This window comes from Melospiza melodia, assembly GCF_035770615.1.
Source record: "Melospiza melodia melodia isolate bMelMel2 chromosome 7 unlocalized genomic scaffold, bMelMel2.pri SUPER_7_unloc_1, whole genome shotgun sequence".
Taxonomy (NCBI): Eukaryota; Metazoa; Chordata; class Aves; order Passeriformes; family Passerellidae; genus Melospiza; species Melospiza melodia.
Genome location: NW_026948497.1, coordinates 5,478,969 through 5,492,609, shown reverse-complemented (window position 1 = coordinate 5,492,609; position 13,641 = coordinate 5,478,969). Strand labels below are relative to the sequence as shown.

General features: G+C 52.1%; 1 protein-coding gene across 3 annotated transcripts in view; it reads left to right on the top strand.

Moving 5' to 3' along the window:
* The first annotated feature begins 426 nt into the window (after positions 1–426).
* The window catches only part of LOC134432744 (class I histocompatibility antigen, F10 alpha chain-like), a 43,183-nt gene continuing 29,968 nt past the window's right edge, over positions 427–13,641 (top strand). Inside the window, exons 1-8 of one of the 3 annotated variants that reach the window (XM_063181641.1) lie at positions 431–523; positions 2,261–2,524; positions 2,895–3,170; positions 3,482–3,754; positions 3,840–3,947; positions 4,046–4,081; positions 4,201–4,233; positions 4,688–4,923. In XM_063181641.1, coding sequence (XP_063037711.1) covers positions 448–523; positions 2,261–2,524; positions 2,895–3,170; positions 3,482–3,754; positions 3,840–3,947; positions 4,046–4,081; positions 4,201–4,233; positions 4,688–4,701 — 1,080 coding nt within the window. In that variant the 5' untranslated portion in view covers positions 431–447 and the 3' untranslated portion in view covers positions 4,702–4,923. Of the gene's footprint in view, positions 524–2,260; positions 2,525–2,894; positions 3,171–3,481; positions 3,755–3,839; positions 4,127–4,200; positions 4,234–4,687; positions 4,924–13,641 lie in introns of those variants that run through there. The other 2 variants (XM_063181642.1, XM_063181640.1) reach the window with 2 other exon arrangements.

Sequence of the window (13,641 nt, the reverse complement as noted above, 5' to 3'; positions counted from 1 at the left end):
GGAGAGAACAGCACAGAGAGAGAGAGAAGGAGATTGGGAATCAGCAGCAGAGGGAGAAAGAAGGAGATTGCGAATCAGGGGTCGGGGTCCCAGCGCCCAGCCCTGCTCCGCCGGGGGTGGGACCCGCACCCGCAGGAAAAATTGGCTCCGCTGCTCGCGGTGCTTGCCCGGCTTTGGGCCGAGCCCAGCGGGGTCCGGGCAGAGTTTGAGCGCAGGGCCGGGAGTTCAGCACAGCCCGGCCCGGGGGTCCCGCAGGGCTCGGCCCTGGAGGGTCCCAGACGGATCCCCGAGGGATCCAGAGGGGGGCCAGGAGGGGAGGGGATCCAGGTGAATTCCCTGGAATTCGCCCTTTTCCCCTCCCCCTTTTCCCCTCCCCCCGCGCTCCTCGGGCACTTTCGCTTTCGCGTCTCTCCAGCTGCGCCACAGCCGCGATCGGGGACGGCTGCGATGGCTCCAGCGCTGGGGCTGGGGGTGCTCTGGGCGCTCCTGGGGCTTCTGGGGAACCCGGGGGGCGCGACCAAAGGTGAGTGGGACCCCCCGAAACCGGGACCCCCCTGAACCGCAATTCCCGGGCACCGGGACCTTCCATTTACGGAACTTCCATTTCCGGGCATCGGGAACCGTCTAAACCTCCATTGTCGGGCAGGGGAACGCCTCTGAACCCCTATTTTGTGACCCCTTCTCAATCCCCTTCCCCAGCACTGGGACACCCCTGTACCCTCTTATTTGGTCCCAGGACCCTTCATTACCCCCATATCTGGTCACCGGCACCCTCGGAATCGCAATTTCCGGGCACGGGAACCCCCTGAACCCCCATTCCCGGGCAGGAGCACCCAGCATAACCCCCATTTTGGTTCCTGTGATCCCCCTCACTCCCCTTCCCCAGCACCAGGACCCCCTGAACCCCCATTTCTGGTCACCGGCGCCCCAGTAAGCGCAATTTCCGGGCACTGGGAGCCCCTTGAATCCCGAGTTCCGGGAAGGAAACTCCCCCTGAACCCGCATTTTCCGGCACGGGAAGCCTCCCTGAACCCCCATTTTGGTCCCTGGAACCCTCCTGCTCCTCCTAATCCGGGACTGGGATCCCCCCGCAACCCCATCAGTGCTCCGGGACCCCCTGCACCCCCATTCCCGTCCATCCCGCCCTTCCCAGACCCCAGTCTCCCCCTTGTCCTCGGCTTTTGGATCCCCAGATCTCCCAAATTTCTGCATCCCCCCAGTTCTCCATTACCGGCGCTTCCTGGAAGGGGTTCCAGGGGTCCCAGAGGGTCCTCCGGGGTCCCAGGGGGTCTCAGCGAGGATCCAGCGGGATCCAGATGAATTCCCTGGAATTCCCCTGGAATCTCCCCTTGGGAGACTTTTCCGTCTCCCAAACTGCGTCCCCGGGATCCACCCGCCTCTCCCAGCCCCAGACCCCCCTTCCTGTGACCCAGGGACCCCCTGAACCCCCATTCCTGCCTTTCCCAGCTCCCAGACCCCACTGCCCTCAACACCGGGGATCCTTGGACCCCCGTTTGGTGGGCACAGGGACCCCCTGGATCCCCCATCCCACCTCTCCCAGTCCCTTCCTTGAAACTTGGACCCTTCCCAGCTCTCCCGGTTCTGCTTCCCGACCTTTGGACGCCCCCAGACCCCCCAGTCTCTGCGTCCCCCCAGTTCTCCACCCCCTGCGCGTCCTGCGGGGGGTTCTCAGGATGTCTGGGAGGGTACCTGGGGGGATTCTGCGCCCCAGGACCCCCTGAATTTTGAGTTCTGGGCACTGGGACCCCCCTGCACCCCCCTTATCCAATCCCCCTGCACCCCCTTTCCTATCCATCCCACCTTCCCCAGACCCCTCTTTTCTTTGTCTCTGAGGCACCCTGGACACCCATTCCTGCTTTTTTTAGCCCCCAGCTCCTCTTTTCCTCTGCATCAAGGACTCCTGAGCCTCCCATTCCCAGGTCTCCGCACCTTGTGATCCCTTTCCTCAGCACTGGGGACCCCTGGACCCCCTTTCCTGGGCACAGGGATCCCCTGGAACCCCCATCCCACTTTCCCAGTCCCTGCCCCCCCCCTCCCCTTCCATAACCCTGGAACCCCCCGAGCCCCCATTCCTGGACACCAGGACCCCTTGCAGGCCCTTTCCTGTCCATCCCACCTCTCCCACCCTGCACACCCTTTCCTTGGCCCCAGGATCCCCAAACCCCTTCCCAGCTCTCCCAGTTCCCCTTTCATTGATCCATGGTCCCCTCAACCCCCCCAAATCTCCGTGTCCCCCCAGTTCTCCACTCCCTGCATTACCTGAAAGTGGCGGTGTCAGAGCCCAGCCTGGGGGCCCCCCAGTTCATGGCCATTGGGTTTGTGGATGGGATCCCCTTCGTGCGCTATGACAACGAGCGGGGCCGGGTGGAGCCACTGACGCAGTGGATAAAGGATGGAGTCGATCCAGAATATTGGGATAGGGAGACCCAGAAGCTTGTGGGACACCAGCACACATTTGTCAAGGACCTGGAGACACTGCGGGAGCGGTACAACCAGAGCGGGGGTGAGTGGGGGGATCTGTGTGGCTGGAATGGGAACTGTAGGCCTGGGATGGGGATCCATGGGGCTGGGATGGGGATCCCTGGGGCTGGGATAGGATCTATAGGTAGCGGATGTGGATTCACAGGGCTCCAAGGAGGTGAAATGGGAATTCATTAGGCTGGTATGGGATATCTTGTGATCTGTGTGTTGGGATAAGATCTGTGGGGTTGAGTTGGGGTCCATGGGGTTGGGATGTGGATCCATGGGGCTCCAAGGGGCTGGGATGAGGCTCTGTGGGTCTCCCTCAGACTCTGGTACTCCATGGGGCTGAAATGGGTCTCTGTGGGGCTGGGACACAATTCCATGGGTCTCTGTGGGTACAATTCCTTCAGGTCTCCACACGAGATTGCGAGTTTCTGGCTGTGAGCTCCTGTCCGATGGGAGCGTCCGTGGATCCCACCTGGATGGCTACGATGGGCGAGATTTCATCTCCTTTGACCTGGAATCTGGGAGATTAGTGGCAGCTGACAGCGGTGCTGAGATCACCAGGAGATTCTGGGAACAGGATGGGACCGTGGCTGAGTATTGGACGAATTACCTGAAGCACATCTGCCCAGAATGGCTCCAGAAATACATCAGATATGGGCAGAAGGAGCTGGAGCGCAAAGGTGGGAGCAGAATTCCTGTGGGGATTTGGAATTTGGGAATGGAGGACTTGAGAACATGTCATTTTCTATGGGAATTCCATTGGTAGTTCTCATCTCCATCCCATTCCCATGGAATTCTATGGTCAGATTTCACTTCCATCCCATTCCCATGGAATTCCATGGTCAGATCTCCCCTCCATCGCTTCCAGTGGGAATTCCATGGTCAGATCTCCCCTCCATCCCATTCCAGTGGGAATTCCATGGTCAGATCTCACCCCAGACCCATTCCAGTGGGAATTCCATGGATGTCTATCACCATTATCCCATTCCAGAGCCCCCTGATGTCCACGTGTCCGGAAGAGAGGAACACAGGACGCTGATCCTCTCCTGCCACGCATACGGATTCTACCCCAACAGCATCGCAGTCAGCTGGATGAAGGGGGGTGAAACCTTGGATCAGGAGACGGAGTGGGGCGGGATCGTTCCCAACAGCGACGGCACCTTCCACACCTGGGCCAGGATCGAGGCGCTGCCGGAGGAGCGGGAGCAGTACCGGTGCAGGGTGGAGCATCCCGGAATGCCAGAGCCCGGGATCTTCGCTTGGGGTGAGGCTGGGAATGTGGGGATTGGGAATTTGGAATTCCTAAATGGGGATTCCCCTCACCCTCCTCACTATCCCGCGTTTCCCAGAGCCGACATCTGGCGGGAATCTCACTGTGGTGGTCGCTGTGTCCGTCATCGCTGCCATCCTCATCCTCATCGTCCTCATTGGATTTGGCATCTGGAAGCTCCAATCCGGTAACACATGGGATGGGGCTTGGGAAGGGACACGGATCCACTCGGCACCGTTCTGGGAATCCTGTGCCACTGACACTGATCCCACTTTGTTTCCACAGGGAGGAGGGACAGGAATGGATACAACCCAGCAGCTGGTGAGTTCCAATGGTGGATCCAGCTCTGGATCCCCTCTGTGCTGATCCCAGGATGGATCCTGGGGTTAATCCCACTATGTGATCTGTGCTGGAATCTCATGGATATTCTCTTTCTGCAGGAAAAGACATGGGAATGAACGGCTCCACTGCAGGTACAGCATGGGATCAGGGTGGGATTCTAGAAGGAGATTGAGGCAAGACGGACAGACTGGCAACGGGAAGGGATTCTGGATCAGGGCAGAGGTCTAGAGTGGGATCAGGTGGAATTGTAGAGTGGGATTGGGGCTGCATTCTGGAGTGGGATCAGGAGGGATGGATGGAGCAGGATTGGTGTGGGAGGGATGGAGTGGAATCAGGGCCAGATTCCAGACAAGAATCAGGTGGGATGGAATGGAACAGGATCAGGTTGGGGTTCCAGAAAAGGATTGGGGCAGGATGGATGGGGTGGAATGGGGTGGGATGGATGGAGCAGGATTGCAGCAGGCTTGGGGTGGGATCACTTGGGATTCTGGAGCAGGTCCTGCTCTCCACGGGCTCCAGCCAGGTCCATCATGTGGAATGGGGACAGGGACAGGGTGACACCATGATCCTCTCTCATCCTGGCAGGAATCGCCGCCTGAGCAATCCACGGAGCTGGATCTGGCCCCTTCCCTCTTCCCTGGAAAGCTGAGAGCTGCCAGCAGAGCTCATCCCGCTGCTCCCACCCACCCCACAGCTCTTGCTAACAGATCCATTTCCCATTTTCCAATGTTTTAAAGGCAAGAACCACAAATATTCACAATGCTTCGCTTCTGGTGTGAAACTATCCTGCTTTGGGAAATAAATCTGGGTTCCCTCCTCCAGTGTCTGGCAGTTCATCTCTGGGAGCCAGGAATGGGAATGGGGTCACTGGAGCAGGGATGGGGACACCAGGAGCAGGATGGGAACACCAGGAGCAGGATGGGAACACCAGGGGCAGGATGGGGTCTTGTCAGCCACACCTGGCTGTTGGGATTTTAGCTGACTAGAGATTGGAAAAGTACAAGGCCGTGGCTAATTCCAAGTCCTGCACCTGTGTTCTGGGGTGATGTTATGATGATAGTGATAGATGGAGCTTTAAGTGACTAAAGTGAAAAGGGGGAATCCTACAGCTCTGTAATATAGGACCTGGATTCAGTGGTCCAGTGTGGGGATGTGATGAAGTCATGATGGGTATTGCTTGTAAATTTTGGGGGAACGGATGGAAATTTTGTATGAATAATGTATGATGTGTTGTAGTATGTTGATAATATGGGGATAAGGGGTGGAATGTCCTGGGGTGACGTTATGATGCTTGTATCCCCATTCATATGTTCTGTGCCTTTAAGACTGGCTCTGAAGAGTGGAAGTTTTGTTTGGGTTTCTCTTATCAGGGACACAGAGACGGGCAGTACATAGGGCTGTTTTTGCTTCTTGCTTTCAGCTTGCTGCTTTGCTGGCTCTCTTTTCTGCTCTCCTTTGGCCTCTGCTTATTAGCTAGTTCTAGCTAAACAGTCCAAATTCCTTCCTGGACTGTTTCTCCTCTCCTGTTTCTGTGACCATCTCAAACCTGCTCCGGACTGGGACCTGGGAACACCGAGGGTTTGCACCTTGTGGCTGCAGCAGCTGCCCCAAGAGCCGGAGGGACTGAGAACAGAGCAACAATCCCCAAAAGAGACTTTCTGAATTTGTCACCTTTTTCACAGCGGTGTCATCGGGTATTGTTCATTTTGTGTGCTGGGGGTGCTGTGCCTGTTAAATAAACAGGTTCCTTCCACTTCTCTCCGAGGAATTCTTCCTGAACCGGTTGGGGGGAGGGGCTGTGTGGGTTTTCCTTTCTGGAGGGGCCCCCTTTGGAGATTCTCTACCAAATTTGCCCTAAACCAGGCCATAATATTGGCACCCATCCTGGGGGCTCGAGAGAGTGGAAAAACCCTGTTTTGACTGCATTTTGGTTGCTATTCCTCTGTGTTCATTTAAATCAGCTAATAGCCATGCTTTTTGAATTCATAATATCTATTGGGGTGAAGATTTGCATGCATTTCTGGTCCCTAGGGTTTTTTGAGATTTTAATACCTCTCTGGTCCCTAGGTTTATTTTCTTATCCAGAAATAGCTTTAGTATTGTCCCTAATACGTAGTTTTTACATCAGAGGGGCAGTGACCAGAATAGCTATCCTGCTGGGCTTGGTGGCAATGATTTGCAAGAAGTTTATAAACATGCTGGGGTCTGCTCCAGGTATGAATGGTTCATGGCTATGGTTATGCATCCAGTTTGTTAGAGGGGGAGCAGCAGGGAATGAGGTTTTTCAGCCTCTGCTTTCCTCCTCCTACGAATCCGTTGCATCACTAGTGAAGGATGTTCAGTTTCCCCTCAATGTTAAAGAAACCATCTTTCTGGTATTCAATCTGGTAACCTTCCTCTATACAGCCTGCTGCTTCTCTAGAATGAGGGCTGAGATTTCTAGACGGGCTGATGAGACCCCTGACTCAGGAGTAAACCCCAGTGTGGAAAATCCTAAGTGGTGTGGGAAGTGGGAGGATATAGGCCAAATCCTGAAGGAATTCTCTGACCCTATAGTCTGGGATTTTCCCCATGAACAAATTCAAAACCCAGCTGAGGTGGAGAAATATCTGAAAGAGAAGTACCAGGATGAGCCTAAGGAGAGGAAGATCATTGCAGTGAGCTGGGCCCTGGCATATGGTTATCGCTCACTGCTAGATCCTGTCGGGCAGCAGACAGAGGCAGGGGGCAGGGAGATAAATCAGCAACTATCCCGGTGACTCAGGCTGCAGCCAACAGCCCAGGCTCGAAGCCAGCAGCCAAACCAAAGAGTGAGCCTAAGCCAGCAGCTAAACCAATGGCTGTTGCTACCAGCCCTAGAAGTGGGAAATGCACGGACAAGACCAATCGACCAGTGGATGATGATGATGATGATGATGAAGGAGAAGGAACCTCAGTGCCTCCTGACATAAAATCAGGAGTCAAAGCAGCAGGTGCAAGATCAGATGCAAATATTGAGTCCTTTTCCCTGAAGGACCTTCGTGGCTTACAGAAGGATTACACCCAATGACCTGATGAATCCATAATTAGTTGGCTGGTGCGTCTCTGGGATGCTGCAGGCGAGGCTACAATTCTGGACGGCACTGAAGCGAGGCATTTGGGATCCCTGTCACAGGATCCTGTCATCGACCAAGAAATGATGAGGGGGGCTAATCCACACAGCCTCTGGGCTCGGGTCTTGGACAGTGTTGCACGAAGATACCTGTGTGCAGATGATCTTTATATGCAACAAACTCAGTGGAAGACCATAGAGCAAGGGATACAATGCCTGAGAGAAATGGCAGTGGCAGAGATTATCTTCTCAGATGACGTAACAACTAGGAACCCAGACTTAGTACCATGCACGTCTGTGATGTGGCCAAAACTTGTACGACTTGGGCCACATGAATATGCTTCTGCCTTAGCTATAATGAAGAGGATGAGAGGGATGAGACTGTGCTTGACAAGGCAAGGAAGCTCCGAGCATATGCAGATGCTGTGCATGGCCCGACACGTGCCAGAATTGCAGCGGTAGAAACACGTCTGCAGAACTTAGAGGATAAGATAGAGGAGAATCATAAGAAGCTTAGAGAGGAGATTAAAGAAGACCTTCTCCTTCTCCAAATTTCAGCAGTGCAGATCAGAGGTTCTGGTATCCAAGGCAGACGTTTCCCAGATGGTGAGAGAAGATACACCCCACGAGCTGAGCTGTGGTTTTACCTGCATGATTGTGGGGAAAACATGAGAAGGTGGGATAGGAAACCTACTGCTGTTCTGGCACGACGGGTGCGTGAACTGAAGGAGGCCACCAGAAGGAAAGCAGCTCCAGTTGCCCGTAGCCGAATGGCCAGGTATGATGATGATATGTCTGATCCCCTTGAAGGAACATCCAAAACATACGCCCAGGGAAAGGATAACCAGGCTTAGAGGGGCCCTGCCTCTAGCCAGGTAGAGGCTAGGGAAAATCGTGTTTTCTGGTCTGTGTGGATTTGTTGGCCTGGCACATCAGAAACACAACAGTATAAAGCTTTGGTTGATACGGGTGTGCAATGCACATTATTTCCATCGAGACATGTGGGGACAGAGTCTGTTTCTATTGTGGGTATGACAGGGGGATCCCAGGATTTCACTTTGGTGGAAGCTGATGAGCCTAACAGGAAATGAGTGAAAGAAGCATCCTATTGTGACTGGCCCAGAGGCCCCATGTATTTTGGGCATAGACTACCTTAGAAGCGGGTATTTCAAAGACCCAAAAGGACTCAGGTGGGCATTTGGGATAGCAGCTGTAGTGGCAGAGGGCATCCAGCAATTGAACACCTTGCCTGGGTTGTCTGAGAATCCATCTGCAGGAGGATGCCTGACGGGAGAAGAGCAACAGGTGCCAATTGCCACTTCCATAGTGCATCGATGACAGTATGGAACCACTCGAGATGCTGTGATCCCCATCCATAAGATGATCCAAGAGCTGGAGAGCCAAGGGGTAGTCAGCAAGACCCACTCACCCTTCAACAGCCCCATTTGGCCTGTGTGAAAATCTGAGGGAGAATGGAGATTGACTGCGGACTATCATGCATTGAATGAAGTGACACCACCACTGGGCGCTGCCGTGCCTGACATATTAGAGCTCCAGTACGAGCTGGAGTCCAAGGAAAGTGGTATGCCACTCTAGACATTGCCAATGCAGTTTTCTCCATTCTTCGGGCAGCAGAATGCAGGCCTCAGTTTGCTTTCACATGGAGGGGAGTGCAGTACATCTGGAACCGACTGCTCCAGGGGTGGAAGCACAGTTCCACCATCTGCCATGGACTGATCCAGGCTGCACTGGAAAAGGGTGAGGCTCCAGAACATCTGCAGTATATTGATGACATCATTGTGTGGGGGAACACAGCTGTGGAAGCGTTTGAGAAAGGGACGGAAATCATCCAGATTCTCCTGGGAGCTGGTTTTGCCATTAAAAAGAGCAAAGTAAAGAGACCAGCTCGTGAGATTCAGTTCCTGGGAGTGAAGTGGCAAGATGGACGGCGTCAGATTCCTACAGATGTCATCAACAAGATCACAGCAATGTCTCCACTCACCAATAAGAAAGAGACACAAGCTTTCCTAGGCACCATAGGTTTTTGGAGGATGCACACTGCTGAGTACAGTCAGATTGTGAGCCCTCTTTACCTGGTCACCCGCAAGAAGAACAATTTCCAGTGGAGCCCTGAGCAGCAACAAGCCTTTGTCCAGATTAAGCAGGAGATTGCTCATGCAGTTGCCCTTGGCCTGGTCATGACAGGACCAGAGGTGAAAAATGTGCTCTACTCTGCAGCTGGGAACCATGGCTTGTCCTGGAGCCTTTGGCAGAAGGTGCCTGAAGAGAATCGGGGTCGACCACTGGCATTTTGAAGTCAAAGCTACAGAGGGTCTGAAGCCAACTACAACCCCACAGAGAAGGAAATCTTGGCTGCCTATGAAGGAGTCCAGGCTGCCTCGGAGGTAATAGGCACTGAAGCACAACTCCTCCTGGCACCCCGACTACCGGTGCTGGGGTGGATGTTCAAAGGCAAGGTTCCTTCCACTCACCATGCCACCAGTGCTACACGGAGCAAGTGGATTGCTCTCATCACTCAGCGTGCCCGTATAGGTAAACTGAATCGCCCTGGGATTTTGGAGGTAATTACAAATTGGCCTGAAGGTGAGAATTTTGGTGTCACAGATGAAGAGGAACAAGAACCAGTGACACAGACTGAAGAGGCTCCTCCCTATAACCAACTACCACCAGAGGAAACACACTACGCTCTTTTCAGTGACGGTTCCTGTCGCAAGGTAGGGATGAACTGGAAGTGGAAAGCAGCCGTATGGAGCCCCACACAACAGGTTGCACAAGCTAACGAAGGAGAAGGTGGACCAAGCCAACTTGCTGAACTCAAAGCTGTTCAACTGGCCCTAGACATTGCTGAGAGAGAGAAGTGGCCAAAGCTCTACCTCTACACTGATTCATGGATTGTAGCCAATGCTCTGTGGGGATGGCTGGAGAGGTGGAAAAAGGCCAACTGGCAACGTAGAGGAAAACCAATTTGGGCTGCTGAAGAGTGGAAAGACATTGCTACCAGGGTAGAGAGGCTACCTGTCAAAGTCCGCTCTGTGGTGATCATGACCATGAAATGATCATGACGCAGCCATGGCTGTGAGACAATTGTGACCATGAGGTGACTGTGAGATGACCATGAGATGATCATGACCATAAGGTGATGGTGATGACCATAACTGTGGGGAATAAGCCTTACAGAATAAGGACCTTTCCCACCTTTGTTCAATCCTGTTCACTTCTGTTCACCAAAAGGCATTCTGGGGAGGTTCAGCTGTGGGTTGATGGCCAGAGAGTGGGTTGATGGTTGCCTCATGTGTGAGGCATGGATTGGCTGAGGAGATGCAGGGACACCACATGATCAGTGAGCTGATTGGGTAAAGGGACACATCAATAGCAACACTGCAGTGGCAGGCAGACAATGCGTACTTAGTTTGGTTAAGTTTGGGGCAAGTTTTGAGTATAAAAAAGATCAGCTGGTTACAATAAACAAACTTCTTTGGAACAAGCAAGGAGGTCCATGTGTCCTTGTTCCCCATTGCTGTGCATGACCATGAGATGACCATGACCATGATTGTGATCATGACACAACCATGACCATGAGATGACCATGATGATTGTGGCCATGAGTTGACCATGAGATGATCTTGCGATGACCATGACCATGTGAGGACCATGACTGTGACCATGTCCATGATATGCTCATGACCGTGAGAGGACTGTGACCATCAGATGACCATGACATAGCCATGAGCATGAGATCATGACCATGAGAAGACCATGATCTTGAGGTGATCAGGGGATGACCATGAACATGAGATGAAGATGGTGCTCAGGAAATGACCACAACCATGACATGACTATGACCATGAGTCGACCATGAGATGACCATGAGCATTTAATGACCGTGAGCATTTCATGACCATGACACAGCTATGAAGTGATCACGGTCATGAGATGACCATGATTTGACCATGGCCATGGGGTCATAAAGACCACGAGATGAGCAAGAGATAACCATGGCCATGAGACAACATATAACAATGAGACAACCATGACCATGAGATGATTGTGACCAAGCGATGACTATGATATGACCACAATACAACCATGGCCATGAGACCATTGTGACCATGAGGTGATTCTGAGATGACAGTGAGATGACCATGACGTGACCATGATGTGATCATGTGACGACCATGACCGTGAGATAACCATGACCATGACAGGATCAAGACCAACACATGATGGTGACAATGAGACAGCCACAAAATGATCATGCAATGACCATGACACAACCATGACCTTAAGATGACCATGACCATGAGATGATGGTAATCAGGAAATGACCATGATCATGAAATGGCCATGAGATGACTGTGACCATGAGATGACCAGGACCACGGGATGACCATTACAATGATATAACCGTGACTGTGAGGTGACCATGAGCATAAGATGATTGTGACCAAGAGATTATCACAACACACCATGGCCACATGTGATTATGACCATGAGCTGACTGTGAGATGACCATTACAACGACAGGACTATGAATATGAGATGACCAAAACAGAACCATGGCCATGACATCACCATGACATGACCTTGGCTATGAGACAATAGTGACCATGAGGTGAGTGTGAGATGACCATGAGAAAACCATGACCATGAGGTGATGGTGATCAGGAAATGGCTGTGACTTTGAGATTATCATGACCATGACACAACCACAGCCATGAGATGACCATGATATGATTGTGGCCATGAGTTGACCACGAGATGATCATGAGATGACCATGACCCTACAATGACTTTGACTATGACCATGGCATGGCCATGATCATGAGATGACCATTATAATGAGATGACCATGTGAGATTACTGTGAGCATGTGATGACTGTGACCAAGAGATGACCATGAGATGACCATGCTCGTGAGATCATAGTGATCTATTTGCAAATAGAGATGGGTTGGTGGGAGATGTGGTAGTTGGAGGCCACTTGGGGCATAGTGATCATGGAATGATAAAATTCTCAATATTTGGTGAAGTCAAGAGGAGCATTAATAAGACTTTTACACTGGACTTTTGGGGGGCAGACTTTGGCCTACTCAGGAGACTTATTGAGAGAGTTCCTTGGGAAGCAGTCCTTATAAACAAAGGAGTTCAGGAAGGGTAGGCATGCTTCAAAATGGAGATCTTGAGGGCACAGGAACAGACTGTCTCTGTGTGCCAAAAGATGAGTAGAGGAGGCAACGTCCAGCCTGGATGGGCAAGGAGGTTTTGGAAGAACTCAGGAATAAAAAAAGGATGTATTATCTTTGGAAGGAGAGTCAGGAAGTATTTAAGAGGGCTGCTAGAGCATGCAGGAAAAAAAATAGGGAGGCTAAAGCTCGGTTTGAAATTAAAATAGTGACTTTTGTAAAGGATAACAAAAAATGTTTACATATATATATATTAATGGTGAAAGGAAGAGTAAGACCAACCTTTCTTCTTTACTGGATGAGGGACGGAACTTAATAACTGCAAATGAAGAGAAGGAAGAGGTGCCTAACGCGTTCTTTGTCTCAGTTTTTCATGAGAAGACTTGCCTTCAAGGACAACTGTCCTCTTGGGCTGCTCAGTGGTGTCAGGGAGCAGAGTGTATCCCCCATTATCCAAGAGGAGGCAGTCAGAGAACTGCTGAGCCACTTGGATATTCATAAATCCATGGGACCAGATGGGATCCATCCCAGGGTGATGAGGGAGCTGGCAGATGAGCTTGTGAAGCCACTCTGCATCATTTACCAGCAATCCTGGCTCACTGGTGAGGTTCCAGATGACTGGAAGCTGGCCAATGTGAGAGCCATTCACAAAAAGGGTGGGATGGAGGATCCTGGTAATTATAGGCTAGTCAGTCTGACCTCAGTACCAGGTAAGGTTATGGAACAGTTCATACTGAGTTCATACAGTTCATCACACAGAACTCACAGGATGGCCAGGGTACCAGACCCAGACAGCAGGGGTTTAGGAGGGGTAGGTCATGTTTGACCAACCTGATCTCCTTTTATAACCAGGTGCCCCTCCTAGTGGATGTGGAAAAGGCTGTGGATGTTGTGTACCTGGACTTCAGCAAGGCCTTTGACACTGTCTCCCACAGCACACTCCTGGAAAAGCTGCAGCCCACGGCTGGGACAGGAGCACTCTGTTCTGGGTTAGGAATTGGCTGGATGGCTGGGCCCAGAGAGTGGTGGTGAACAGTGCTGCATCCAGCTGGCAGCCAGTCACCAGTGGTGTACCTCAGGGGTCTGTGCTGGGACCAGTTCTGTTTAATATCGTTATTGATGACATGGATGAAGGGATTGAGTCTTTCATTTGTAAGTTTGCAAACGACACTAAGCTGGGAGCGTGTGTCCATCTGTTGGAAGGTGGGAGGGCTCTGCAGACAGAATTGGAATGGTTGAATGGAT